This window comes from Triturus cristatus, chromosome 9 (assembly GCF_964204655.1).
Source record: "Triturus cristatus chromosome 9, aTriCri1.1, whole genome shotgun sequence".
NCBI lineage: Eukaryota > Metazoa > Chordata > Amphibia > Caudata > Salamandridae > Triturus > Triturus cristatus.
The window spans coordinates 48,345,849-48,372,646 of record NC_140592.1 but is presented as its reverse complement, the minus strand read 5'-3'; the positions used below and the strand labels follow the sequence as shown (position 1 = coordinate 48,372,646).

The 26,798-nt window shown below is 42.7% G+C and overlaps 1 protein-coding gene across 1 annotated transcript in view; it reads right to left on the bottom strand.

Moving 5' to 3' along the window:
• The window catches only part of CELSR3 (cadherin EGF LAG seven-pass G-type receptor 3), a 790,626-nt gene that overhangs the window by 12,153 nt on the left and 751,675 nt on the right, over positions 1-26,798 (bottom strand). Inside the window, exons 31-33 of the mRNA XM_085624365.1 lie at positions 26,471-26,577; positions 19,483-19,656; positions 12,946-13,140 (exon numbers count right to left, since the gene is read on the bottom strand). Coding sequence (XP_085480491.1) covers positions 12,946-13,140; positions 19,483-19,656; positions 26,471-26,577 — 476 coding nt within the window. The remainder of the gene's footprint in view (positions 1-12,945; positions 13,141-19,482; positions 19,657-26,470; positions 26,578-26,798) is intronic.

The following is a 26,798-nucleotide window of genomic DNA, read 5'->3' as shown; positions in this document are numbered from 1 at the left end:
ACAAGACAAGCAGTAAAAAACATGACGTATGTGGGCCCCTGGGGAAGTGGCATATCCATCTCACCAGCTACAATGCATATGGAAGCAATGAGCTGGATAAGAAAATAAGTTACTTACCTGTAACTACGGTTATCCAGTATTGGTATCTTTCATAGATTCACATGCTTGAATCATTCCCCGTTGTCCAGATGGGAGTCCCATGGTATAATAAACAAGCAGTATTCCAGAAATGCCATAAGCTACAATGGCCCTGAGCCATGCTAATATAGCCTATCTATGTCCTTTTTCAAAAAAGGACCAAAAGCTGAACGCAGCCAATCAGCTGTTAGCACCCTCTAGAACCTTCCCAGCAGAGGCAGTTTCCCTCAGATTTTCCCTGCACAAGTGAGAAGTGATTGTCTTGATATATACACAGAAACAGCCTCTACGGGGAGAGGGTGAGTGCATGTGAATCTATGAAAGATACCAATACTGGATAACCGTAGTTACAGGCAACTTATTTTCTTATCCAGTATTGGGGTATCTTTCATAGATTCACATGCCTGAATCAGAATAGTAAGCTGTTCCATCCAACTTTTCAGTTTGTCTCTTGAGGATGCTGGGAGCCTTAACACATATTGAACCCAAAGTTTAGGTTACAAGAAGAGAACATTACTTATGTAACAAACAACTCCATATACATCGCTATAGCGAGAGAAAGACATAGGAACATAATGTAACCAAAGGTACATCTTACTTATATATATATATATATATATATATTATCTACTGGCGGTCGCCAGTAGATAGTTATAGTTAGGACCGTGTTTCCATAGGAAATCCGCAACATTCTATTTGGAATAACTTTGGCGCCGATTGACGAATCCTCGCGAAATTTTCAAAATAGGTGGGGCGCTCCGCTCCGCTCCTTCCCTGAAAGTCTCGGGGGGATTCGTCAAGCGGGGGCTGAGAAAAAGGGGGGGTCCCAAAACGCGTTTTCCCCATGCATTTTTCCATAGGACCTTTAGTCCAAGCTACAGCCCGAACGGCTGAACAGAATTACTTGAAATTTGGCAGAGAGGTAGTCCTCAGGTCAGGGATGTGCCTTTTGCAGGTCTGGTGTAAATCTGTTCAGTAGTTCCTGAGAAAATAGCATTTAAATCAATATATATATCTATAGGCGCGCTCCGTGCGCGTACGGTAAAACTTACCGTACGTGCACGCTGCCGTGCGCGAGCGCGATTCTGATTGGTTGTTAGATCTTAGTAAACATTCAAATCGGTCGAAACCAGGAAGTGTCGGCCGCCATTTTGTCTCTCACAGTCTGAGGGGGTGAAAAACAAAGGTGGAGAACGTGAAAAGGGGGCATGGAGGACAGTTCCTGACCCCCTAGCCTTTGTCAGGGGGTCCCAGAAGGACCCCCAAGGGCCAAAATTTCCTTTAATTTTTTTGGCGAAAAATCGCGGAGTACGCGTAGCGTGCGCATACGGTAGAAACGGAAAAATTCCACGGACTGCGTAACGTGGGCGCGTGGTGCGCGAAGCGCATCGTGCGCTCACAGCGCGCGCACGGTACGCGCACGGTGAAAAACCTTAAAAAAAAAAAATAAATAAATACATAACTTAGCATTTAAAAAACAGTACAAATTCACTGAAAAAACCATAGGTTTCACACACGTTATAGTTAGGAATTAGCATTTAAAAAACCTTGCAAATTCACTTAAAAAACCATAGGTTTCACACATGTTATAGTTAGCTGGACATTTCACTCGTGAAAAACCATTGAAATTCCCCCGTTATAGTTAGTGCAGGCAACTATAACTCACGCGACCGCAATCCTCTGCTGATGACGTCAGATATTACATCACTGATGACATATGTGTCTTTCTGAAAAAAAAATATTTGTAATATATGTATAGCTAAAAATTAATGGAAGAAGACATGGGTAAATAAGTGTCTAAATACAGTGATGTAATATCTGACGTCATCAGCAGAGGATTGCGGTCGCGTGAGTTATAGTTGCCTGCACTAACTATAACGGGGGAATTTCAATGGTTTTTCACGAGTGAAATGTCCAGCTAACTACAACATGTGTGAAACCTATGGTTTTTTCAGTGAATTTGCAAGGTTTTTTAAATGCTAATTCCTAACTATAACGTGTGTGAAACCTATGGTTTTTTCAGTGAATATATATATATATATATATATATATATATATATTAGTCGCAGCACGGCAAATCATTTACAATGTTACTCCTGTGAAGAGGGCTGTTGAAGTTGCAACCTCTCTGGTAGAGTGAGCGTTTACTATCCTTTTCAAAGGCTTGTTGGCCTTGATATGAGAGAATTGGATCGCACAGATATCCATCTTGCGATAGTGGCTTTTGTTATTGCAGACCCTTCTCTGCCTTGGCCATAAGTAACAAGCAGTTGGTCAGTTTTTCGAATGTCCTCAGTTCTTTAAAGATAAAACTTAAGGCAGCGTTTGACATCAAGTGTATGAAGCGCCTGCTCCGTAGGAGTTGAAGGTTGCGGAAAGTAAGACCGGAGTATAACCGGCTCATTGAGGTGGAACTGACAAGACACTTTAGGGCTAAACGTGGGATTAGTCCTTAAAATCACAGCATTGTCCTTGAAGGGCCAGAAGAAGGGCAACTTTCCATGTGAGGTGTTTCAAATCAACTTAATGAAGGGGTACAAATGGCCTTTTCATGAGCTGTGCGAGAACCACATTTAACTTCCATTCCGGGGAAGGTGCCCCCACTGGGGGAAAAACACGGAATAGTCCTTTCATGAATTGTTTGATATGGCTTGATGCATACAGAACAGTGCCACATGAAGCTCTTCTATAGTGAGAGATGGAAGCTAGATGCACTTTGACCGAAGAGAAAGCTAACCCTGATTTTGCCAAGGAGAGAAGATATGGTAAAATCTGTTGCAGGGATATCTGAAATAATTATTTTGATGGCACCAAACACAGAATTTTTTCCATATAAGCTTGTATGTCTTATTGGTGTTTTTCACTCTAGATTTTGAGAGAATGTCACTACACTCCTGAGAAAAACTCACGTCCTTGAATTCCATTAATTCAGGAGCCAGGCATGCAAATGTAGAGATTCAGGATTCGGATGATGCACTTGACTGTCGTCCCTGGATAGAAGAGGAGGAGGCAGCTGCAGACGAATAGGTCTTGCTTCTGAGAGGTGAAGAAGTTCCGGAAACCAATGCTGCCTGGGCCACCTGGGTGCGATGAGAATCAGGCGACACCCCTCCAGCTTCATTTTTGTCAGGACTCTGGGAACCAATCGGATGGGGGGGAAAGCGTAGGCATAAATCCCTGATCATCACATCGAAAGGGCATTGCCCTGAAATCCCGGGAGGGGGTACCTGCTGGCATAGAACCGGCATTTGGTATTGGTGTTCGTGGCAAACAGGTCCAGAGCTGGTTTCCCCCATAGAGCAAACCCTCTCTTCAACTGGACATGATTGAGTTCCCATTTGTGGCAATTGTCTGTCGCTCTGCTGAGAGCATTTTCCAGCGTGTTGTGTAGACCTGGAATATACTCAGCTTTGAAAGAGATTTCTTGTTCTGTTGCCCAATCCCACAGTTCCTGCGCTTCTGATAAAAGCGTGAGAGATTTTGTTCCTCCCTGTTTATGTAAAACATACTGGTCGTGTTGTCTGTACGGACCAGTACAGAGGAGTAAGCTATCCTCGGAAGGAAAGCCTGTAAGAGAAGAATATGGCCTTTAACTCCAGGCTGTTGACATGGCTTTGCTTTTGGGCATTGGACCATTTGCCTTGAATATGAAGGTCCTGCAAATGGCCTCCCCAGCCATCCATGGAAGCATCCGTTGTCAGGATGAAATCTGGTATTTCCTGTAAGAAAGTCAGTCCTTTTGAAAGGTTCGTGGTATGGTACCACAATTTCATTGCGGTCTTCATGGCTGGGGTCATGCAAATGATGTCTTCGAAAGATCCTGATGTTTGAAGCCATTGCTTCTGTAATTCTTCCTGGAGAGGTCTCATTTTGAGTCTGGCCTAAGGAACCAGATCGATCGCTGACGAGCACATCCCTAGCAGCGACTTGTATTTTCTCACTGAAATTGACCTTTTTCTTGAAATGCTCTTTGCCAAAAGACGTAGCCAGATTTGAAGTTCCTCTGACAAGAATGCTTTGAATTGAACCATGTCCAGTCTGGCTCCCAGGAAAGGTACTGTTTGACTGGGGATGAAAGAGGATTTTCTGAAGTTGACCGTCGATCCTAGTTTGTTGAACAATCGTAAACAAGCATTGGTGGTTCTGGACACTTGTTTTGCAGTGGAAGCCTTTAACAGCCAGTCGTCCAAGTATGGGAATACTTGATGACCTTGAGAACCTAAAGCTGCCGCCACAGGTGCCAGGCATTTTTTAAATATCTTGGGCGCTGGCTTGAGACGAAATGGGAGAACCTTGAATTGGTAGTGGGTACCAGCCACTGCGAATCGGAGGAATTTTCGATGTTTCAGATGAATGGAGATGTGAAAATAAGTGTCTTCCATCCTGAAAGTTTGCTTCCTTAGGAATTTGTTTAACTTTCTGAGATCCAAAATCAGTCTCCATTTCCCTGAATTTTTCATGATCAAAAAGAAACAGGAATAGAAACCTTGCCCTCTTTGCAGAGTTGGAACTTCCTCTATGGACCCTTTTGTGAGCATAATCCTTGTTTCCTTCTGCAATAAGTGAAGACGAGGGGGAGGGGTTTCCCTTGGTGGTGTAGTTGGAGGTTCTTGTATGAACTCCAGTGTGTGACCGAAGGTGACCAAATCTTATACCCAACAGTCCGATGTTATACTCTCCCATTGTTGGAGAAGACTGGACATCTTCGCACACATGGGAGGGGAAAATGAAGGGGAAGCTGGTACACTGGTAAAACCCTTGTCTTCTTCCGTTGTCTCTGCTTTGGGTTGATGTTCTCTTTCGGCGCCCTTGGCGAGAGAAACCAGCCGTAGACGGTAGGCAGCAGGTTGATAGGATTGCCTATACTGTGTCTGGTAGGGTTGCTATTGTTGCGCTCTTTGGTAGTTCCCTCTGTAAGTGAAAAAAAACCCGTCCTTTAGCTCTTCTGAAAGGAATCTTTCTGTATTGAAGGGAACCGAAAGATTTGGCAGTGTCTGTGTCCTTTTTGATGGAAAGAAGCGCTTCATCTATGGGTTTGCTGAATAAGGCCTCTCCATCATATGCCATATCCAGAACTTTTGTTTGGACCTCTGGTCTAAATGTGGTTGCCTTTAACCATCCCTGTCAACGTAACTCAGCTGCCCCTGCCAGTTGACGGAAACCCGTGTTGGCTATGTCTATAGCACAATCGATTGTTTCAGAGGCTGCTCATTCTCCTTCTATGAGGGTCTTTCTGTCTTCCTGCCTCCTGTCCTCAGGAATAAGATCTAGTAGAGAAGCAATATCAGACCACATTTGTCCGATGATAGCCAAAGTGTTGGCTGCTTTGATAGTGGTTGTAGCCATGATGGAGAAACGCTTTCCAATAAAGTCAAGCTTAAGCCCTTCCTTGTCCGGAGGAGTGGCGATCGGGGTGGCCGGATTCTTAGACCTCCTTTGCGCTGCCTGTGAAATTACAGAATCCGGTATCGGGTGTCCAGTCAAACAAGAAGGAGAATTTTCGGGAGCTCTGTATTTTTTCTCAATGCGAGCTAGCACTGTTGGTATTGTTGCCGGGATGACATTATCTTTACACCCTCTTGCCAAATGTAGTCAATGATAGGAATTGTGCGCATTGACTTTCTGGCTTCCTCTTTAAAGTCATACAGGAAGCAGTCTGTATGCTTAAATTCCATGGGGAGATGGAATCTATTAGAAGCCCTCCCCATTAAGTTGTGGAAACCACCCCTATCTTCTGGCGGGGAATCCGCTGGATGGTGTGACGGAGGTGATGGAGTAGGAATAATATAGTCCTTCCAGGGTTTAACAGCTGGATCTGGGATCTCGCCCTCTTCACGTTCTTCGTCTGAAGAGGAATGGTCAACAAGTTCAGCCTCCTGTCGTACTAGAGGTATTACTGGTGAATTGGGCTTCTCAGGTATTTGCGCCGGTAATTGTTTGGGAACCTCTTGAGATGGAAATCTTTGCTTGTAATCTGCTAGCATAATTTGCAGATCTTGAATCAAGTTTGGAGGCAGATGAGCCATTTATCTTTGACGAGGTTCTTGGTATTCGTAATGATAATGGCGCGGCGGTGCCTGGTATGGCTCATAGTATTGCTGTTCCTCGTACTCATCATCATCAAAATCCTGGCACTTCATGTGCAACTCCAAAGGACTGTGCACTGCTCCGTACATTCCATCATCTTCTTCTTCATCCCCTTCAGATTCCTGAAAGTCCAACAGATGCGATGGAGGCAATGCAGAGATTTTGCTATCGGCTGACATATACGGATGAAAGAACGTCTTTGTCACCTTAATCATAATCAAACTTCTAGTAATAGCCGCTGAAAATCCTGTCGCCGACGGAATCATTGTCGACGGGGTCATCATCGATGGGATCAACGTCGACGGAGTCATCGTTACAGGCTCGTCGTCGACTGTGTCGTAGTCGACGGTTCTGTCATCAACAAACTCCTCATCGACGGTGCCGTCATCAGTGACAGATTTGGCGTCAATGAAGACATCGATGATATCTTAGACGATTTCAATTAAATTTTCACCGTCTGCGAAGGTGGAGTAGCAGTCGACGATGGCAGCGTCGGCGATTACTTCGTCGATGGTATGGGTCTGGAAATAGCCATGGTAGTCGCCGTGATTGATCACGACGGGGCTGACAACGTGATTGTGTAACTTGTCGTCGTCGATGACCCAGTGGCTTTCGTCGACAGTGTCGTAGACGACGGGGATTCCTCCATCCTGCCATTACAAGGATCAGATGAAGACGCTCTGTGTTTCTTCTTTTCTTTCCTCAAAGGAGTGGAAGAGACAGAGGTTGAGGGTTCAGAGGAGACTCTAGATAGCTTCTCCTTACTTGATACCCTGCTTGCTGGAGGGGGTTTAACGTGTTTCCTGCCCTATCCAGAGCCTTTCTCCTCAGACCTGGATCTTTTACGAGGTGTAGAGGATCCATCATTGTCCTCCTACGATGATTTGTGGTGCTTAGTGGACTGTAACCACAAAAGCAACCTCCCTTCTCTGTCTCTCAAGTTCTTAGAAGAGAAAGTGCAACAGATTTTGCACTGTTTTACCTCATGGGCTGGATGAAGGCAGTAGATGCAGTCCTTGTGAGGATCATCAACATGAACCCTTTTTTCGCCACAGGTCTTGCAGGGCCTAAAGAGTCCTATCTTATCAGAAATAATGAACAGAGTTTTGAAGAAAAAACCTGAAAGGTTAGAGAAAACTGAGTAGACCTCAGGGAGACTCCCTTCACACACGACGTGCGGTGAAAATCTGAGGGAAACTGCCTCTGCTGGGAAGGTTCTAGAGGGTGCTAACAGCTGATTGGCTGCATTCAGCTTTTGGTCCTGTTTTAAAAAAAGGACATAGATAGGCTATATTAGCATGGCTCAGGGCCATTGTAGCCTATGGAATTTCTGGAATACTCCTCGTTTATTATACCGTGGGACTCCCATCTCGACAACGGGGAATGATTCAGGCATGTGAATCTATGAAAGATACCCCAATACTGGATAAGTTCCAAACAATATTATATTAAAGAACAAGTTTCTTACTTTTGGCAAAGCTCTTTCTGATAGAGGCTTATCTAATCACAGATTCCTCAACTTTTGAATATTCCCCCGGCTTCATACTGGATCTGGAAACCTTTTCAGCAGTACCTCTGCATGCACATAGGGGGCACCATGCAACTTGTCAGTGATGTCGTTCCACTCTGGAAATGACGTGTGGAGCCCACATATAGGCACCACTCTCATATGCTGATGTCAGCTACTTTCAAGACTGTCTGCACTCCCAGTCGCTGAGCCCCAAAACTAAATTGACATTGAGCAATGTGCAGATTCTTAGACTCGGGTTCATGTTACTGGATAGTGTCCAATCCACAGAATGGGGAGGAAGGGAGGGGCCGTGAGGATTCCGCAGTTAAACAGTCTCTTCCCGAAAGGGCGTTACTGAAGGGAAGTAATTGTTCTTCTGATACAGACTTCTAACCCCAGGTTTCTCACCTTTTGAATAGATACCAAAGCAGTACTTATTTGGAAGTGGATCAGTGAATGGACTCAAACCAAAAAGTCCTGCAGGATCGTGTGAGAAAAATGTCCCTCTCAGCGAGCCTGGCTATTCAGACAGTAGTGCTTCAAGAATGTATTGAGTTACACCCACGTAACTGCCTGGCAGATGTCCAGGGCAGGAACTCCACATGCCAGTGCAGTGGTAGCAGCTGACAGAATGAGTTTGCAGTTCTTCCAGTGGCTGCTTTTTTGGCCAGTGCGTAGCAGATCTTGAGGCTGAGCATGATCAAGCGTGGGATGGTCCTTTTCTGCACAACCTCGGCGTTTGTCGATACACTTAACCCGACAAAGAGCTGATTGTTCACCCACCCAGTGTTCTCTGGTATGATCGATGTAAAAGCTCAGTGTCCTATTGGGGTCCGAGCGATTGAGTCTCTTCTCCTCCTTTGAGGTTGAGACGAAGCAAACAACACCAGAAAGGTGATATTTTGACCAATGTGGAATGGCGTCACAATGTTCAGCATGAAGGATGCTCAAGGCAGTAAAGTAAGTTTGTCTGGAAAGAACGTGGTGCACAGAAGGTTAAGACAGACAGCTTAAAGATCACTCACTCGGTAAAGTTATGGCGATGAGGAACACTGTCCTGAGAGTGAGAACCTGCAAGGGGCAGTTGTACAGTGGCTCAAATGGAGTGTACATCAATTATGTGGGAACTAAGTTAAGGTCCCACTGTGGCATAATGATAGGAGAGGCAGGAAACAGATGTGCAGGCTTTTCAAAAATGATATCACAACAGGAGATTTATATATGGTCCAGCAACTAACTGTAAAACTACAGAGCGAGCCAAAAGGTACCCTTTAACTGTGCCCAGAGCAAAACCTTGCTCGGCGACCACAAAAAAAACAAAATGTCAGCTAAATTTGCCTGGAAAGAGCCAGTCTGGCGTGTGCTGCAACAAGCCACAATTTTGTCCCATCGATCAGCATTGATGACATCGGCCACCCCTAGAGATTGGTCGAAGTTGTTCAGCTGTCACCTCTAAATTCCCAAGCACGAAGGTGGAGATTGCACAGGCCTGGGTGAGGCAGCCTGATTGGAGAACAGCTGCTCATACCTAGGGGTTCTGGATACCTAACTCTCAATCTTGTGCCATAAGGATGACTTGGGCTAGGTCCGTTCTGATCTTCTTCAAAACTCAAGGTAGCAGAGGTATCGGTGGGAGTCCTGAGTACCGCACTAAGCGACAGTGGCGGCTCCTCCGCTAAGGCAGAGGAGCGTCGCCCCACTGCCAGGAACCAGCAAAAGAAAGGAAAAAATAAAATGATAAAGGAGTGTTATCATTTTATTTTGTCCTCCTGCTGTGGCAGTGCATGAGGGGTGGGGCGGAGCTGCAGGGGAGGAGTGGTAGAACACTCTTGTGCGCAATGACTGTTTATTCAGGCCCTCTCTGACTAACCAAAACAGTCATGCGCACTTTCCCCCTTCTCCATGCAGGTTACATTACAGCCTGCATGAAGAACACGCCCACCCCTACAGCCTCCTGGCTAAGCAAAATGCGTCTCATTGTGTGAAATGCCTGGCAAACTCCAATTAACAGAACTGCTGACATTGCCCATTCTCAGCGGTGACCAATATATCGAGCCAAGAGTCTCCCTTTTCGCAGAAGAGATCTTGCCACTTGTGATCCACTAAGCGTCAGCGATTGAGTTTGTCCGCCACGGCATTCAGAGATCCTGCCAGGTGGCTCACCACTAGGAACATTTTGTGATGGTCCAGCCATTTCCATAAGCAGAGTGTCGCCTGGCACAGGGTCCACCATGACCCCACCCGCCTTGTTTGTTGCAGTACCACAAGGTGCTGGTGTTGTCTATGACCACCTGCACCAGCCTACCTTTGAGGGAGGGCTTTCAATGCCAATCGGATGGCCCTCAGTTCCAGAAGGCTGATATGGAGCTGGGGCTCCGCCGGACACCAGAGGCCTCTGATCAGCACCTCTCCCAGGTCGCCGCCCCAACCCAGAAGTGACTCAGCAGGCGCCATTGTCAGCTTGGGTGAGGTAGTGAGAGGGGTCTGCTGCTGACTTAAATATGTTCCAGCACCCACCACTGCAGATCCTTTGCAGTCTCCTCCAAAATCTTGACATGGTCAGAGAGATGCCTTTGAAGTTGGGGCCACGAAGACTTCAGATCCCATTGCAGAGAGCAAATTATGCCACCTGGCGTGCCTGACCAACAGGATTCCAGAGGCCAGCAGTTCCAGCAGCCTCAGAGTCGACCTCAATAAAACCCAGGATAGAGAGAGAAAGATCGCGTCATAGCCTGAATGCCCAGGACTCTCTGGGTAAAAGACACAAAAACCGAATTATGTCCAAAATGGCTCAGATGGAGAGGAGCATCAAAGACTGAGTCAGGTGTGACTCTTGTAGGTTGATAATGAAGCTCAAAGATGGCAGGAGGTTTGCCATAGTCGGAGTGTGGTTGACGCCTGCCTGGGATGACTGAAAAGTCCCTATTCAGGGGAGTAGTCAGAAAACTTTTGCGGTTCGTCCAACTAGTAGAAGTTTTCACCATTGGAATTTCAGGAGAGGGGTGCTGAGACAGAAATGCGTGGTCAGTGCTGTGGCACCCCGGAATTTGGGGATTTACTGGGGGCCAGAAGAAGGTTTGGCCAAGTCCCCAAGAGAGTGTCATTTGATGCCTCATTGAAAAGCAGCAGGGTTTCAGCATTGGTCTGATCCGGCTGGAGAATATCCTTTCGGACATTAGATTTGACCTCTAAAGTTGGGAGCTGCAGGTCAAAAACTTCGGCTGGCCTCCACATGACTATAGCAAAGGAAGCACTTTACTCAGTGGCAGTGCTTGGAGGCGAGATGAGAGCAGATTCAGGAGAGGTGTGAAGGCCACAGGCATCCTTGAGGTCATCATACCCGTTCTCCTCATTGTAGTGTTAGCCAATTTCATCATTATCTGAATCTTTTCCAAACAGGGACTGTAGCATGTGGGTCCTTCCTTGTGAATGGGGTACACTAAGTGGTTCAAAGGCGGGAGGCTATGGTTCAGTAGAAAATGAGTACAGCCAAAGTCGAGTTTGTTGTTGTGCCAATTCAGAGTCGGAGAGCTCAATGGGCACCTCCTCCAGCAGTGATGGAGTTGGCATCGATCTTCCGGGACCAGCATGGGTTGTGGACCTGGAGGTACAGTCGGTATGGGTGCCGGAGAAGGCCCGTTGATGGGTTTGAAGGGTCCAACTAGCGCTGATGGGAACCCTCTGGCGCTTTCCCAGAGGGAGGTCCTTATGGCTCCTTGGGTCCCATAGGCACGCCAGGGGGAGTCAGAAGTGATCTGAAGAGTCGCAGCATGGACTTGCGGAACTCTTCGATTTGCCTCTGGGTTGCAGACAGCCCCGGGAAGTTGGGTTGTGCAGCGGCAAGTTGCAGAATTTATTCCAACACTGACCGACTCGGGAACGGGAGTGAGAGGCATGGTGACGCCCTCGCACCTTCTCAGAACATTAAGAGTGTAGGATGAGGCTAAGTCCTGCTTAATAATTTAGTTTTTTGTCTTCGGCTTACCTGAAGATTAGGAGGTGACTACGATTGGCCTCAGGATTGACTACAGCGACTTCTAGACCGGGAACGAGGCAACCCTTGACTTGGACTGGTCATGATGTACCCATCCCTCCAATGTCCTTCTGGTTCACCGACGCACAGGCACTGTAGGCCTAAGGGCCGTGGCTCAACCCTGGGATCCACAGGCAAACCTGATGAGGATCTGTTGCAGTCATTCTTTGTGATAGTCCTTACAGGGTTCAAATCTTGTCATCTTGGAAGGTGATATTTCCCTTGCACAATGTAAACTTAGTGGTCAAAAAACACTCTCAAAGAGATAAGAGGTAGCTCCAGATCCACGTTTGGTGGTGTGGAAAGAAAGGAATAAACGTCAGTGCACAGAAGTATGCCTATATAGGCTCCCCATGTCATTTCTGGAGTGGACTGGCAAAGGGGCAGAGCAACATGGTGTCACTAGTGCCCGAGGTACTGCTGAAAAAGTTATGATCCAGTCTGATGATTGGGAAATATTTAAAAAGTAAGGAATCTGCGGTTAGAAGTCTATATCAGAACATTTGTGTTGAAATAGCACTGTGTTTAACGTGTTACCAAGAATATCACAGCCAGCCAACAAGGAATACTTCCAAGCATGTGATCGATGAAAAATCAATACTGGAGAATATTTTTTATACCCTTGAATTGAGTGGGAAATGCTTTAAGAAGTTATTGACTAATTGCATGGATGAAGGTGTGAGTGAATGGAGAAAGCCTTATCATTTGCAAACTACTGCAAAACTAACAGGTTGGAGGTGGAAAGCCCTAGCCATGAGAAATGATCATTGAAGAAGATTGAGAATGAAAACAGAAAGATCAGAACTCTTCTGTGGAGAACTCTGCTATATCTGCAGCAGAGGAAGCATCCCCAGAAAGCCAAGGGGATATCTGATGTCTGGAGGGGTGAGGCTGGCCTAGAGCTGTTCAGCAAGAGAGAATGAAGCGTTTCAAATCAGAGAAGAGAGTATGAATGTAGGATCGGATCTGCAATCGATTAAAGATGGAAGATTTTCTAGCGCTACATGTGTGCATCATAACTCTCAAAAGAAACAGTAACTTCCTTCTAATAATAAGGGAAGGATTCCCGAAAACCACCAATTTTATGGTATGAGGTTCAGACTTCTTAAAGATACTAGAAGAAAAATAAAATATTGGAGCCAGAACACAATGTCTTGGCCATTTCTTAACAAATTACCTTTCCTTTGTCTTTGGGAATGAGTGAGGGAGTTCTCATCCCCACTGGTCAGCTCAGGCTGGTTGTTGTTGGCAGCATCCTTGTTCAAGTCAAGCCCCAGTTTTCTCTCGGAGCCCCACTTCTGCAGGGAGCACGGGTGAACCTCACACTCTCCAAGGGCCGGCCAGTATGACATCAGGTCGTTCCCATCCACATCTGGGGAGAAGCATTGCAAACATATTGAATGACTATGGAGAGAGGTATTCTATTCCTGGGGGTAGCTGCCCTGATTGTTTAACAATAATCAATATTATTTTCATTTCTGGACCTTGGATGTAGACATTTCAGGATGGCAGAATTAGAACAGGGAAGATAATTGTGGATTTACCCAAGGAAGCATTAACTGGAAATCTCAAATAATAATGTACACCAGTCTTGACATGTATATAGTCGGCTTATTCAGCAACCTATTCCCATAGTGGAGTTTGCTATATTTAGATATCATATAAAGAAGTGTTTTCGAATAATGTCATACCTGTGAAATATTTTGTACATTTTACAGGTTTCTCTTTGAGTAGGCAAATCTAATGATAGGGGTGTGTGGGCTTCTGATGGTGGGTGTTTGCTATTTTATTTACGCGGTGTGTGGGAGGGAGTTTCTGATGATGGGTGTGTGGGTGTCTGAAAGTAAGTATTTGGATGTCTACTGGTAGATGTGTTAGTGTATGACAGTGGGTGGCTTGTATGGGTGTATTTGGGTGGGATAGTGTGATGGTGTATTTGTGTGTGTGTGAGAGTCACTGCTGGTGTGTGCTAGTATTTTGATTGAAATTTTAAAAACATCCTTCCGGATGCTGGTGCATATCAGGAGAGATTTCAAAAGCAGAGGGCTTCCCCCCTTGCCTTGTACAACCGTAGGGGTGTAGAAAGGGTAGACACTATCTGCATTAACCTCCCTGCCTTGCGCAAGGGTTTGTATGAAATTGTTATCACTCCACCCCTGTTTCTGCTATTAACAGAGGAGTTTGTAGCTCCTAAAGACTGAGGGAAGTTCAACATTTAACTCCTCTGCCCTGCACAAGGGCAGTTGGTCGACTTTTTTTACCTGCCTAGTGGTGGATAGAACATGGGGTCTATTTATTGACCCCGCCATGTTGTTGAGGGACCAAGAGCGTTTATTTAACCCTCTTACTTACTCAAAACTGGGGCGTTGATTTTGTGCTTTTGATTGTGTGGGATGTACTTTTTTGGAGCTCTTCGAATGTTCGCAAACATCAGCAGGGATTAAAAAACTCCTCTGTGGGGAGGTGCTTTTAGGCCTCCGCCTTGCACAATGGTAGGGGCATTAGTCGTATTTTATCCTCTTCTTGTCCAAGTGTGGGGAGATGTAGTTTTTCCAACAATTCCACCTTGCTTATTGCCATTCCAAATATGTCTTGCCTAATACAGTGTGGCTTTGTCTCTCCCCCTTCTTTGCATTATACATCACTGGCTAAACTGCTGTGCTGCCTTTGTCTTTCATATTTGCCTATGATCATGGGCACAGTGTGGGGGGGGGTAGTGACTAGCTAAGGAGAGGGAGTAGTGACTAGCTACTACACATGTGCCCATGTGGTATGTCTGCTGCTCACAAAGATTCTCCATGTTTTTGGCTCAATGAGCACAGACAAGTTACCAAATGCACCAAACTGCTGTATGCACATTAGATACTCACATTTTGCCTTACATCTCAGAGATGGGTGGTTGAAAATTCACCAAAACAAAAAATGCACTAGATGGTAGAAACGTTTGGGAAATTTTCATCCAGCTGTTTCCGACATCTACGCAACCACACTTTGCTAAAAGAAAACCTTTGTAAAACCCAAAAGGTATATGTTTTAGGCACCTTTATAACTTTTGAGCTCCTTAACAAATCTACCCTAAATTGTGTATGCTAAATGCTTGAATTTTGAATGCTGTTAGGCCCAAAAATGTTGCAATAGGAAGGTAACATTATCAAGGGTCCAAAACAGGGTTTCTTCTGGAGTGAGATGTCAACTTTAACAGTAGTGGTTTAAAAGCACATATTTCAAGGGAAGAGAATGTTAATTTGCATTATTCGGGTGAAATACAGATTTCATCCAAAGGGAGGCCTACTCTCCGTGTCATAACATAATTCCTGTGAAAGACAGTTTTTGTCCAATTGAAGGCCTTTCTCGACGTAAATTACTTCTTTCTAGCTTAAGGTAATAGTCTCTAACCATGGAAGTGCATTTAGATAATGGCAACCCAACTTTCAATACAATGGTTTTACACTGGCCATTGTTTAATCAGCTTCAATTTTAGAATGTTTTTTTTAAGTAAGACTTTTTATCCAGAACCACAGCTTGTGAACTTCATAATGAAATATGTTTCTCTTCTTTTTGATTAAGATAAGCAAATAGTTCAGATTTTCACTTATTTTTTCAATAAGCATTTTCCTGTTTGTAAAAAACTAATTATTTTCATCCTGACTGCCCCACAAAAAAATGTAAAAAATACATAATAGTAGCACATGTAATATGATTGTATACTGCTTTTTCAGGATCCAGGCATTTAGCAACCCTAGTAATAGTTCACTGCTCTTTCCGTTGAAAATGTTTTTTTGGGGATGTCTAAAATGTTATGCAATATTTAACGATTCTGCAAGACATTTTGCTCATCCTGAAGGAAACTGACCAAGTTAAGCATGCAATATTTCGTGCAGATCAATCTGAGAAAAGAAAAGTTTAAAGGGCGGATAGCGGGCAGTCAGAAAAGGATGCATTTGACATATTAGTTCCCATTGGTAATGTTGGTCTTTGCAACTGCAAAAAGCCGCCACAAGATTTACACCAAGCTTGAAATCAAATTAGAACTTCACCCAGAAAGTGTGCATGTCTGGCTTAGTGTAAATGCCTCCAGTAGTTTTTGAGAAATGAGAGTTTGAAAAATGTGTCAGGTAGACATTGAAGAGTTAAAATTTAGAGACATCTTGTCAGTTAAACTCACGAGCAGGGCACTTGTGAGTTATGTCAATCATATTTGAATTTTCATGAAATATGACTGGCTGGTATTGAGTTTGATTTAATTTTTTTCGGCCACTTTCAAGCATGAGAATTTGAAGAGACCCTTTTAAGTTTTGAGCCATGAAGAAAACAATTGACACAGATGAGAGACCCTGAGGACAAGTTTTTGGACACAAAGGAAGTTAGATAGGTACCCAGAGGCATAGAAAAATTACACACAAAAAGTCAAAACATTTGAGAGCACGTGACTGTCATTTTATATTCTGAAACAGGTGCCATTTTCTCAAGCGTCCGAATTTCACTGAATTCACAAAGACAAAAAAGTGAATACATACATATGCATGGAACATATAGTCTTGAACAGATTAAAGTTCTCAAACTTAGGGGCCCATTAGGATCTCGGGCGGATCGTCCCCGCCCGCCACCCATTTTAACCGCCCCCCCACCCCCACCCGCTCCGCCATATTACTTTGGTGGGGGGGACCGCGGCGGACGGAAAGACCGTCTGCCGCTTTTCCGCCCGGTCAATAAGTCGACCGGGCGGAAAAGAGTTTAATATGGTGGCGGTGTCTGTGAGACACTGCCAGCCATATTACTATGGGCGCAGAAACCTGCCTTTCCGTGGTGGAATTGCCGCCATGGAAAGGCATGCGGTAATTGCTTGCGGGGGCCCGTTGCGGGCCCCCAGGGACTCTGGGGGGTGGGAGGGGCACATGGGGGGTACCTATGGTACCCCCTGCATTTCAATAGACAACGTGGCAGGCACCGTGCGGTGCCTGTCACGTTGTGCATTGGAATGTGCGACATGCATTTTTAGCATTGCGGTTGGCGGTGCTGAATGTTAAGTATGCGGGATGCGCCCGCCACAGTGGCGGGCGCATCCTAATTGCCCCCACGGGACCCCCGCCCTTATGGCGGGTGGTCCCTCGTCACGTCAGGATGGCGGGCGGACAAAGTCCGCCCGCCATCCTAATGATGCCCTTAATATTGAGTTTCATGACATCGTAAATTAAAAAAAATAAAGAAAAGGATTAGGTGATCAGGTCTGTGCATGGCTTCTAGGTCTCTTGGAATGCACTGGTGCTTGTGTGCAGGGCAAGATCGAAAGCCATGCTCACGTAGAGTTGGTTGCATGGCCAGTTGGGGCCAGAGCATGGGCTAAGGCCAAGCTCTGCAACTAACCACTAGCCACACATGGCCAAAGCTTGATGGTTTTGCATTGCTCCCCTTCAAAGGCATATGCCTAATCCATAATTTATTTTATCATACACCCCACCAGCAAACGTATTACATACAGATCTCAGCAATATGTGCAAACGTATTGAGCTATCTTGCCTGTTAATTCACTCTTTTCAATTTCTGTGTCTGTTTTCTCTCCATGGCAATGTGAAACTTGTAGTAGAAGGCTCATGCATCCTCAACAATGGAACGGTATTCATGAAGAAGTTAATAATTATCTCTTCTTATATGTGGAGTGTGTTGAGTAAGAGTTTTCACACCCATTCTACAGGCTAACTTTGGAGTCTCCAGATGCTATGACAGGCACATGAAACAGTGGAAATGTGGTACTAAATACTGAGACTGTACAGGTAAGTACATATATTTAAAAGCATTAAAAAATATAGTTAATTTAGAAAATAATTAACTTATTTTTATTAAAGTAAATGATTTTTCAAAAAACATACTACTTAAAAATTAAGTTAAATCAAGAAATAGATATATATCAAATAATATACAACCAAATAAAATTATGTTTTACAAATAATTAAACATTAACATTAACATCTTAAATTAGAAAAAGCAAACTATATGTAATATTCATTTATCAATATATATAATATTACAATTTTACAACTTCTAAAAATGTACAAACAAATAAAATACAAATATATATTGTAATATCTTTCCAACCTGCTCCACTAGAACCCCAACAGCCGGGCAATAATAAAAAACTTTAATAAAAAATTCAAAACATCATTTAAAAAATATTATCAAAACAATAAAAATATATAGTAGATTATTAAAATGAATATTTTCTTTCAAAATATATATTAAATTACAATAAAATAAAACCAGAAAATATATATGAACCCCCCAAAAATAACAAAACATTAAAAATAAAAACATAAGCAAAATTACAAAATAGTATTATACAAAAACAACCATTGATATAAGTAGATCTATTTCCAATAAAAAGGGACATATTTTAAATTAACCAATAAACATTAAAACAACAAACTCCATTTAAATAAAATGTACACATAAACAAAATTTACATTTCAAATTCACCACAAAAATGTAAAAGTTATTTAAAATGTGAAAAGTACATTACTTTAGAAGAATGAAATGTACTATTACCGCTTCAACATAAGTTACAAAGAGGGACACACTGGACTTTAGAGGAATACGATTTGCTATTCCCACTCTCACATAAGCAACAATAGTGAACGTGGTGAGTAAATATATAATATTTATCATAAAAGGTATTGTAAAAATCGTGTTAAAAATAAATATACACAAAATATCAGAAAATTAATAAAAAAGTCATACTTTATATCAATTTATTATATTGTATATCTAAAAAAAAGAATTCTCTAAGAAAACGCTACTAAATGACTTTAAAAAACTCACTTATAACAAAACAATGTAAACATTATATCTGAATTAAAAACACTGAAACAATTACATTAAAAGCCCTTTCCTCACTAGAACCCTCTAATTCCATCAACCCACAAAAATATGAAATGATAAAAAAAAGAAAATCACAAAAGCATAACACATTTGAAAACTAAATCATTTAATCGATTAAGTGATTTATATAATTAATAACATAATTCCATAAGTAAATAAAAAAATAGTTAATTTAAAAAAGAATTCATTACAAAAATGCATAATATAATTAACCATTAACTTTTATTAATATGCACTCAATAATTTAAGAAATAATTTACATACATATTAATTGAATTAACCAAATAAATGATTACATTTTACAACTTGTAAACAATGTAAAAAAATTAAATATTTATTGTATTATCTTTCCGACCTGCTCCACTAGAAACCCAACAACCAGGCAATAATTTAAAAACATTAAATAAAACCCTAAATACTTCAAAATATTACCAAAACAATTAAAATATCAAATAAATTACTAACTGAAATTAATTTATTAACTTTATGCACGTAAAATCAAAATAAAACAAACATGATATTTTATACAACTATTTTAAAATAAACCGATATTAAACATCTAAAAAATGATATTCTAATCTGTGGTATTCAGTACCACAATATTCATGTAACCACAATACTTTTTGACAATATTTGTGTCTGACTATATTTTTTAGACCATACCACCGCACACCATTGAAATAGAGTGATATCCTGTTGTAAAGTTCTGATTAATTTCATTTCCATCTTGTATTTATTGACTTGAATGAATTATTTCAGATTTTAGAAATGCCTTATCAACATTGGATTTCATCTCCTATGCTTTTAGAATATTGACGATCAACATGTTCCTAATATGCACCTTTGGGTGAAGAGTTAGCCGGGTTGGACAGGAGCCTCTCGCTATGGGCTGCACGCTTGAACTGACGTTGAAACCTGCCCCGAAGGCGGACATTTTCTTCGCTCTCTGACGAAGGGATGGAAAGGCTGCGCTCTTCATCAAGTGAGAGATCACTGTCAGTGTCAGAGTCTTGCCCTGTCAATCAAACACAATGTTAGAGAAGGAGTAAATGGGTGACGATCTTCACACAGTGAAGATGGTTAAGAGTTATCATTCAACATGTAAGGATAAAGAGGAAATGAGTCTTCTTTAGAATGACTTCATACATAAACATAATACAAGCAAAGCAATAGAGTGTACTAAAGCAGCTGAGCAACATGCAGAACAAACCATTAAATAGTTTCATGGCTGTCAGTAAACAGCATAAGATCCAGAAATAGGAAGAAGAATTTGCCAATGACAACATGAAGGTAATTAATTGGGAGAAAACCCATAACATTTGTTTACCTATTTTCCCTGACAATGTTAAAGCTAATGTGCACAGTATTGATAAATATTTTCTAAAATGTTTATCCTAACATGGTAAGTGTCTAGTCTCCACAAGTAAAAAGTAAAATATTTCTTGTACATTACTAAGCATGGACATGAGTAGGTCCAAAAATTCCTCTATTCTTGGTTCTTGTTCCCCTCCTTCTCAAAAGGTTAGCAATGTCTCCTTTTTAGGCTAGAATAACCCAAAAATGACATTCTTCAAAAGATACTGTCACTTTAAGAATTTGCAAGGGGCCTGTCTGGAGCATTTTCTCCTTACGGGCAAATATTAAATTGCAATCTGACTGGCCACCCACTCAGTCAGTCAGGATAGGTTCTTGTACTAGAATCATACAAACTGCCTGTTGGCACCAAATCAGAATCAATAATTGTTACCCACAACTACTTAGATCGAGTTTTTCAGTTCAGAGATATCATAGACTATTCATGCTTGAAGGGGCAACAAACAAGAACCACCATAGGTAGTGTAAGACACTTATTCGTGAATGAGCTCTTCAAGCATCAACAAACAAAAGATCTAAATTATTATCATAGAAATTGAATGTAGATGAGGAATAGTGTATAACGTTATCAACAACAATATTAATTCTTACACATAGGTTCCGATTCCGTTCCGGGTCAGAAAGCACTCCGACCGAGCCGGAACCGTAGTGTTTTCCGACCGAGCCGGAGTCCTGCAGTCCGACCGAGGGAGTACGATGCGGCCGCATGCTGCCGGACTCGGTTCGGTCGGACTCTCATAGAAGTCAATGGGAGCCGGTCATACGACGCGTACATGGGCTCCCATTGACTGAATGGGTACGTCTTGCGCAAGGGCGCACCCTACAGTGGGTACGCGTCGGTGCCATCCGCACCGTACATGCCTGTGTTGGGGGGACCCTTGGGTCTCCCCCTGTGTCCGAGTCGTAGGGCTGCGGGTGACAGGGGGTCCGACGCGGACCCCCAAAGGCAACCACCTGGGCATTTTGCAAGCAGGCCACTCCGGCTCGCACAGGCTGTCTGACGCGTGCGTCATACTGGCTCGGTCATAAACCGCATCCATTGCATGCCACGGTTAGCTTACGACCGAGACGTACGGAGCGGTTCGGACCCAGAAATGACTCGGTCGGTGAATTTCACGTAGCTCGCATCGTACTTGCTCGCTCGTACAGCTCTACGAGTCGGGCGGAAAACACGCGTACGGCTCGTAGTTTTTCCAGCCGCATCGCGTTCAGTGCCCTTCCAACCCGGATCGGAATTGGCCCCATAGTAGGAATGGGCTTCTTTAGAGAATGCACACTCAGACAATCGTTTCTAAGAGCCCAATTATCAGCAACTAGGGACTAACGATGTTTTTATTCACATAAGTGAGTGACAACAGAGGGTGCCTTCCTTCACCATGATGACATGATATCACTAAGAAAGGGTAAGTTGACTTACAGAATGCTTATATCCATCTCTCTGTGTGTGCCACGCTGTTTTGCAGTGTCTTCACATTGTGTTACTATGGAGACACCAGCTTTTCAATTTATTTTCACACCAGGGGTGCATGTACAATTTATAATGTTTTTACGCATTATCGTTAAGTTCTCCTAGGTATCATGCATTAAAACCCTTTTTGCACCATTGATGTATGATAGTGTCCCCCAATTAGGGCCCTGAATGCATCAATGTATGCAGTAGGTAGTTAGGGATCGAATTCATCCCTGACCAAGACCTGTGACCAAAAAAGGCAATATAATAGTCGAATCATATTGGCATGAGGATGCATGAGTCATAGTACTCATAGGACATACTTTACCCCTTTTTTAATCTTACGAGAGGCTGTACTAAATAAAAAAGCGATTCTATTCGCTCCATGCATAACCTAATTTCATGTTCTGCATCCCTTTGCCTATCCAGTATTACTTTATGAAGAACTCCCGCCACAAGGAGGTCGAGTCCATCCTGGCAGTATTATATTACTAGGAAAAGATAAGGTTACCTGTGACGAAGCATGACACAAAAGAGTGGGTTAGTTTTCCTTATCCAGAAATTCTGGTTTTAGGGAGACCCTGTTAGAACATTGTTGATTGAGGTTGTAACACTGGCTGTGAAATAGTGATATAAGGTTTCCCATCACTACAAACCGAATATTAATAATAGACTGCTGCATTCCCAGATTCAGTTATGATAAGCTGAAGTGGCAAACAAAGACAACAGTCCAAAATTAAGCTGGCTATGAGGGTAGGGCCAAAGCAGGAGCCTGTATAGCTTTTTGCATAATATTATGAAACATTTTTAAGTGTTGGTGGTTTGTCCTGATCATCAGGAATGCCAGTTTTAATATTTAAACATTTACGTAGTTTGTAAATGAACTGCACACATATTTCAAAATATATTTCAGTAGTTAGGAAAGCACTTTTTTGTCATTCTGAAGTGTGAAGGAAACAAGGGTTTTAATAGGATCAAAACAAATGAATGGTGATGTGCTAATGTTAAATATTTGCTGAAACCTGCATGTCAGTGAGAAAGTTTGTGGCCAGTACAATGGAAATGTGCTGTTTGTAAATAACAGTGCACTATCACAACATGCTCTAGTAATATATTTATTAAAAGTGAGAATTTTTAAACAGGAACTGAGAAACATTCCTGCCCCTGCCCTGATGACAATGCAGCTAGTGTACTAAAAAGCAAGTCTGGGCTGAACTTTTATTATACATGAAGCTCACATTTAGTCTATTAAATCAAAAGAGTTTTTGTACAGCAGATATGCTGAACTCACATATTTGAAGGTGCTCTCACATGTATTAATGAAGAAAAAGGTGACTCGGTGAAATAAAATATTTGCCTAGGATCACACAAATTAGACCAGTTTATGGGTGAAGCACATTAATGTTAGGTCAAGTAGATTATTCAGGTCACTAAACCTGCAGGTCTGGTAATAGTTTTATGATTTTTTGAGGCCTGGTTTTATATTGTTGTTAGGTTATGTTATGTTAGGAGGTTTTATAGAGCGCCTGGTTACTTCATTCAGAATTTACCCATATCTAGGCTTCCATAGACCACAGGGGTTCCATAGCATACTCCGATGCTACTAAAGTTGTCTAAAAAACGATATTCATTTTTTTCCCCAGAAACGTGGTTTCTGAGTGTTCCAATCTCAACTCCAAAAAGAGAGAGTTCCAGAACTTTGTGGTCAGGTAGCTAAAAGAACCACCTCCCAAACGTGAATGGTTTATCTTGAGGATTACTGTCAAAGCTGTCCTTGAGGACCAGTGGCATCTATTCGGATGGTACATTTAATCAGGGGCAAGAGGTAAACATGGTTGTATTCCATATTTGAAACACTGGAGGCCTTGGGCCCTGTACATTGGCAACACCATAGTGGCAGAGAGGTGGAGCAGGAGGGGGATGAGTAAATGAAGACTCATGAGAACCTGAAACAGTAGGTGAAAAAGGCAAAGTGAGGGAGTTCAGGGAAAACTTTTAGAAGTTGAAAACAATTCCTCAGCTTTGGGACAGTTCAAACTCTTCTATCAAGGGTGTAATCACAGGCTGAATCCTACGTAATGCTATGTCATCTGCAGTGGTGCAATGAAACTTGAGGGGGCCCACCACGCTCCGTACCCAGTCAGGAGCTTTCAGGCCAGGGGACCGCCACCCGTGCACAGCGCCAGAGGGGGCCCCTTGAAGCTCGAGGGCCCTCCGCACCACAGAGGTTGTTACACCACTGGCTATATGTTCTTCAAAAGTGCACGTTTGCTCAATTGGCCTCTTGGCACTAGATACTAAAACTTAATGGACAGGGGATAAGGGGATGAGGTAGGGAACAAGAAAGACTTTAAATTCCTCGATTTATTTCTCTGATATTTCTATGGCGTGAACCTAGCATTTAGTGCATTGTAATGCTGTGTTCTTTAAATAGGTGAGACTTCCAACTTTTTCCTGAATTGGAGCAGTACTGATGTATACTGCAATGTTGTTTCAGATCCTGGGTGCATAGATGTTAAAGGCTTGTCTTTTTTTTTTTTACACTTCTTAGTCTGCAATCTGATGGTGATCTGGCTGCAGGTGTGCCAAGAACCCCCAGAGATGATGAACTTGTCTACAAGATAAGCATGTGTGCTGGTTGAGATGGCTTTGTGAATGATGCGGCAGGCTTTGAAGAAAGTGTGGGCTGGCTAGGGGAGCTCCATCAGGGTGGGGATGATGTGATCATATTTCTTAAGACCCAGGGCCTGACATGCTGTGGCATGTAGGATGCCCCTAAGGGGTACCAGTGTGGAATCTGCAAGGCCATAGAGTTGGGCATTACCACCATCCAGATGCAAGAGTACAAGTGTTTGAACAGCAGTTCTGAAGTCGCTTTCTAGAAAAAACAATTTGACTTTTCTTTTTTATTGGGCTTTTCCTTGATCCCACTTGAGGGCTATGAAAGGCCATTTCACTGACAGGAAAGTGGAGAAAAGGATCTTTCGCCAATCTGAACTTTATCCATTTTAGGAATCCTGAGCATTAAATCATCATATCAGTGAACATGAGGGACTACAGTAGGTCCATTTGTCCCGAGGAAACTGGCAGAAATTCTCCTAAAAGGCTTTTTTAAGTACTCACAGCATATTGAACTCAACATGCTGGACATCAAACATACAATGTTATGTTTACAAGTCTGCTCTTATGAAGGCCAGCTAGAAATATGTGGTATATGTAGTCGCTGGTCTGTTTCATTTGATAAAGGAACAGGGTTGGATGGTAGATTATAAAAGACAGTTACTGACAATGTCAACTTTCCCAAACTGCACCTGTTCTTTCTTACCTTTGTCTCCTCTCTCCTTTTTCCTCTGCCTTGTGCAGGGATGAAGAAACATTTAACAAAGGAGTTGGTACAGAAATGTACACCTGAGATTCAAAATATATTTTCTTTCTGATATTAGGATGCAATTGTAAGTTACTTTTTAGAGGCTTACATGTTTGTTCTATTTTATCACAGCCAAACCAGTACATCAGTAGGGAAGCATTGGGGCACTTCGGGCAGTGGACCTCACCTCAGTTGGAAAGGATATGGCAGGACTTACCAAACTTCTTCATGGTTTCTACTCAGGTATCTTGGTCAATCCCAAGTGCTTTGAGACCGTATGGAGTTGTTCAAGAGCGGGAGTATTCTTACATAGTGGTGTAATAATTTATATTGTGCTTTAATGGGTGATACCATAAGCATCTGTGGTGCTTTCTAATCAAAAGATACTCTCACACATGTGGATCCATAGTTTACCTCCTGAATGGCCGATTAGCTAAACTTAGCAAGCACAACTACTGAAAATTCTATCTTGACACTTGTGTAAGCACAAACCTACCCAAAAAGGATGTCTCTAGACATCTTTCTAAACACAGTCAAGCAGGGTTAGATTCTGATTTCTGTAGGAAGGACATTCCAGATGGTTCAGGCCATTCATAAGCTGACCGTCCAACCGTAGTGCTTGGAGTGAAGTGAGTAATTTTACCGAGAGCCTGACTCAAGCTGCACAAATTACAGAGGGGGATAGGTTGAGGTTTTAAATTTAAGGTTTTCAGGGCTGGATGATGAATGCATTTGTAATTTATGCAATCTAACACAGCTCTTTGCCACACTACCAGGACTGAGCTAAGGATTTATTAGTGTGAATCCATGGACCATCTTTGGGGTATCATGATGGTATTGCATGGTGAGGTCTAACCGCCACACTGCATAATATTCCACTTTCCTACAGGTGTCATGCCTAGTTTGAATGCCTCTTACCTAGAAATGATGGGAGGAATTATTTCACAAAGGTGACATGCAAATCGGTACCTACCTTTGATATCAAGAGAAATCTATTCCTCAACCAATGTGGTTTGATTGGTGCCCAAACGACACATAAATCTTGTGAGGAACAGTCACTCTTAAGAAACTGCTACACCATAAGAAACTGCTACACTACGTGCACTGCTGGAAGCCATTTGTCACCAGCATGCATAAAAGAAGGGGAATATCTGCATTTTTAGCTGAACAAAAATGGAAAACAAAAGTAGAAAAACCCTTCCAGTCAAAACTGTCTGCTCTAAAGTCTCTTCCAACCAGTTGAGAGGTAGGGACAGCCAGACCAGCAGAAGACGGATGGAATTGAGAACAAATATTAGCTGTCTACTGAGGGATCTCATTGGCAAGTTCTTGTCTGACATTTGTTATTAGTGTTAGTCCATCAGCAGTTTATAATAACATGCAGACTATAAAAACGTGCTGAAAATAAATCTTATAAATAAATAATTGCTATAGCCACTGATATAGGGTTCATATGCACTGATTTGGCTTCTCTTATGATTTCAAGTGTTCTGGTATTCAAGAAATAACATCACTTTACTAAGCTTTTACTGAATGTACAAGGACTTATACACGAGAAGCATTGTACTGCAAATACTACTTTGTCTACTTGAAGTAAGCATTTCCAAGGGGAATTACCACCCCGAGTTCCAGCCTTACCACCACCAGCGTCTCGATGGAACATGGCAACATCCAAGTCTGTTGGTCCACTGTGCCCTAGGAGAGTGTGATCCAATGTCGCTCCCTGACGGGCTCCCATGTTATCTCTGAAAGGAAGAAATTCCAACCATTTATTGAGCACTTTCTGGAAACCGCTTCTATCCCACACGAAGGTTAGTTCCTCATATCTGATTCTCCCTTCCACTCGCAATCAATCTCAACAATACATGATATATAATGATCCTAGTAAAGTAGTACTTGAGACAATCATGTGCATTGAAAGTATTGTCAAAATCTAGTTGTTTACTATCACCACTTTGCGGATTAC